Below are 3737 nucleotides of genomic sequence, written 5' to 3' on the forward strand. Positions count from 1 at the left end.
CAGCTTGCAATTAGGTTAAGGGCAACCAGGTGATTTACCCCTTGTAAATACCTGTTTCTTTCCACTGACAAAAAAACGTGCCTGAATGATTAGTTAAAGTTAGGTGTGATTGATCCCACCGCTTGTCATCAGTGTCTGATGTTTTGAAGAAATAGTGCCCCTGGTTTCAGGAACAAAAATGTGGGGTATCCCATCTGCTCTGGGATCTGGTCTAAGTCAGTAGCCAGCAAAAAGCGTTCAGAGGAGATACAAAGCCCAGCCACTGACAGTCCTCTGAACACCCGACCCAAAGAGAAGATCCCTTTCTAACCCCCTGTAAGTTTGAGGCTTGTCTGTGCCCTGAAGGAAGAGAATTTAATATTCCTCACAAAATCCCTGGCTCTGGGAAATCTACATTATTGTAACTCTGGACAAGCTTGTTTTCCACAAAAATACACAATGTTTTTCTAACCTTGCTGAGCTTTTGATCACCACAAGTATCTTGTTCCTATTAATATCACGAGGCGACTGTGAGGAGAAACTGGGCACTCTCAACACATTTAAAACACACAACTGATTCTTTCCCAGGCTTTCTAGATAAACCCTGTGGGGAGGCAGCAGCCCGTTCGACATGGATAGATCTGTTGGCTCAGCAATCGTCCCAGTTCATGTGGTTTCTCCTGTCTCCCCAGGGTGTGAACACTCAGCTCCGGACTAACGGGCCAATGAACATCAACCACTACGCAACGAAGAAGAGCGTGGCAGAGAGCATGCTGGACGTGGCGCTGTTCATGGCGAATGTCACGCAGCTCAAAGCGGTGCTGGAGCAAGGGCCTTCCTTCCAGTACTACACTACCCTCATCGTGCTCATCAGCATCTCCCTCTTCTTCCAGGTGATGATCGGGATTCTCCTCATCATCATTGGTAAGGTGGCCTCCAAGACGCGTGCACCCTCGCAGGGTGCTGCAGGGGCAAGGCACCCCATGGCTTGGCTGGCATGGGGGTGGAAGGAAGAAGCCTCTTCACCCAAATCATTCCCCCTGGCTCCAACCAGGACTACGGGAGGGTTGAAGACAGCTTGACATAGGTGGTGGGGTAGTCTGTGTTACTGCTTTTGAAAGTGGTGAGTGGGTTGGTTTTTCTTCTTGCACAACAGCTCTGGGCACTTACTCTTAGATGTTTTTCCTCTGCTCCATCCTCCTATGTTGTCCTAGGGCAAGCTGTGGCCCCTGTAAAATTTCTGGGGCTACTTCCCCAGCTCTGTGGCCACAGTGCCCAGGGGCACCATGGACATTTGCCAGGCAGGGAAGGCTTGGAGTCAAGCTGTGAATCTCCCTTTCTTTTTGCATTGTGTTGCACAGCTCGTTTGAACCTGAATGATGTTGCAAAGCAACCCCGCCTGAATATACTCAACAATGCTGCCACAGCTCTCATCTTCATCACGGTTGTCCTCAACATCTTCATCACAGCCTTTGGGGTGCAGAAGACTGGCCTCTACCCTACCAGGAATTTTCGACCTTATTAAGTCATGGGGCAATGAAGTCAGGTAAGAAAGGGGTGAGTTCCCATCACTGCCAGCCCCTGTAGGGGCTCTCAGCCTCAAAAGACATCATTGCAAGGTGGAGAAGACAAAGCTGCATAAATTAACAAAGCATTTGCAGAGGCATGTTGTTGTCCCACAAGCATCAGGGGCCATTGAACAAAGTCACTCAGAGAAGAATTTCTCCTTGCTTGGTCTTTAAAGCAAGAACACCAAACATCCCGTCTGCTGGGATTTATCAGCAGCAACTGGTTTTCAGAAGGCTGCAGACCTCACACTAGGTATGGATAGCAGTTGTGGGTGGGAGCTAAATTTGGGAAAGAAAACTAGGCGCGTTCTGGGAAGTATTGAAAGATCACAGTGTTATCTGAGCAGAAGAGGAGGAAGGCGCTGGTGAGGCAGGGGTGAAAGAGTTCTTCACAACAGCCAGTGTGGCTTGGCAGGGGCTGTTTTAAGAATACAACTCTCATTTTCAAGAGAGAGGCTTGTGAATATAAGCCCAACCAAATGCTTGGGTTCCCATGTCAGGTCAATGAGGAAATGATATGTTCTTGGGTCAAAAGCGCTTTAGGTCAAGAAGCAAAGTTCACAGCTCTTGCTTACATGAGCTGCAACATGTAACATAGTTTAAACGCAATATAGTGGGGCAATAGCCCGCGAGAAATCTCAGCAGATGCATGATATGATGGAGGAGGGTGCAAACACCAAAAGCCTCTACAAAAACCCTGCTGGCTTGGGATCCAGAAGGGTGTGAGTGCTAAAGACCAGCACCCCACACCTGTAGGGATGGCCATGGTGCTGAGTGACCTGGTACGCCGTGACTGCTCCTCTCTGCCCGTGCAGCGCAGAGAAGCCTGCTGCGATCTTACTGGTGTTTCTTGTCTTCCCTGCAGGATCTGAGCAGCACGGCTGGTGGGTAAAGCTCTCCTCCTTCTCTGTGTTTTCACTGACCTCAGCAGGAGCCCATCGACGAATCCAGAGAACTGGGTTAAACTTTCAAAACTGTGCGTGTCGTGGTATACCGCCCCCTTACCGTAGTGCTTTTGCAGTTCTGAAGGGGTGAAAACCGCCTTTCAAAGCTAGAGCAAGCTTGCTAGAGAAAGCTGCAGGAACAGCAGCAGGTACACAACTTCAAAGCACAGTTCTGTAAATCTCATCTCTTATTTTAGTTGCCTGCTTCACACATTCAATATTGGCTCATTTTGTAGAGAAGACTGAACAATTTACTTTGTAGAATAAATAAACAAGTAAAGTCCAGCTTTTTTGTCTCAAGCATAAGTTCCTATACTTAAACCAGTGTTAGCCAGTAGTTTACCTCCCAAATTTTGGATTTCTCAAACTGAAAAGCCATACAAGTTCTCATGGGAGGATAGAAAAGTGTGTGTATGTCAGCACAGCTAAAACTAGTTCAAATGTTTTCCTAGTTGTTTAAAATTAAATGCGACACAGTTAAGAAAACAATCAGCACTGGAAAATTAATGATGATAGGAAATAGGTATTATGGTCTGATGTCATTGCCAGGGGCCTACCAGGAAGGTGTCAGAATAGCCTGACAATAGTTATCAGAAAATGAATGAATATTCTACATAAGGAGACACTCCAGGCTTATGCCATAATGAGAAATGACAGGTGCATAGTGTGTTACTTTATTAAAAACCCCCACCATTATAATTTAAGGTCTTATCACTAACATAAATGTTTTTAAATGTATCATTTTTATATTGACAATGCTGGGAATTCTTTTGTACTAAAACAATTTGTTTCCTTAAAAAAAGTCTTTGAATTAATGATTTTTCAGATTTTTTTTGAAAAAGTAAAACTTTATGGTCCTAAATTTTGTAATTTTGTAGTCATGCTAAAAAAATCTATATTTTAATAGCCTGGTGTAAGCCCATTTAAATAATTACATGCTTTTCTGATTATTAAATAATTTTTTCATTGTACAGCAGAATGACAGTTCAATCTGGATTCTTCATTTTGGATACTCTTGCCACCACTGAGAAAAAGAGGTCACGAAAATGTCCACATATTGTTCTTCAGGAGCTACTGGGAGTGTCTGACACTTAAAAAACCCAGACCTGGGCAGATTTCTTTTGTACTCTATACTTGATTTTACAGAACTAAAGTTCAGTTTAAGTCACAGGTGGTGCTTTTTCCTGGAGAGGGTGTGAATGATCTTGCCCACAAAGACTGGTGGGTAAAGATACGGGCCAGCATC

The 3737-nt window shown here is 44.8% G+C and overlaps 1 protein-coding gene across 1 annotated transcript; it reads left to right on the plus strand.

Annotated features, from left to right (window-relative positions):
- Nucleotides 1–665: 665 nt before the first annotated feature.
- NINJ2 (ninjurin 2) lies at nt 666–1504 on the plus strand. The gene is made up of 2 exons (XM_009951542.2): nt 666–903; nt 1341–1504. Exons 1-2 carry the CDS (start codon nt 705–707, stop codon nt 1502–1504), a joined length of 363 nt encoding a protein of 120 aa, XP_009949844.2. The 5' UTR covers nt 666–704.
- The last annotated feature ends 2233 nt before the right edge of the window (nt 1505–3737 follow it).

The sequence above is a fragment of the Leptosomus discolor genome, chromosome 1, assembly GCF_034619465.1.
Source record: "Leptosomus discolor isolate bLepDis1 chromosome 1, bLepDis1.hap2, whole genome shotgun sequence".
Lineage (NCBI taxonomy): Eukaryota > Metazoa > Chordata > Aves > Leptosomiformes > Leptosomidae > Leptosomus > Leptosomus discolor.

What these genes read in the sequence shown, in the direction of transcription:
- NINJ2 (XM_009951542.2), top strand. Translation starts at nt 705, where the DNA reads ATGAACATCAACCACTACGCAACGAAGAAGAGCGTGGCAGAGAGCATG. An exon ending in GATTCTCCTCATCATCATTG is followed by an intron (nt 904 to 1,340) that starts GTAAGGTGGCCT and finishes TGTGTTGCACAG; the next exon opens with CTCGTTTGAACCTGAATGAT.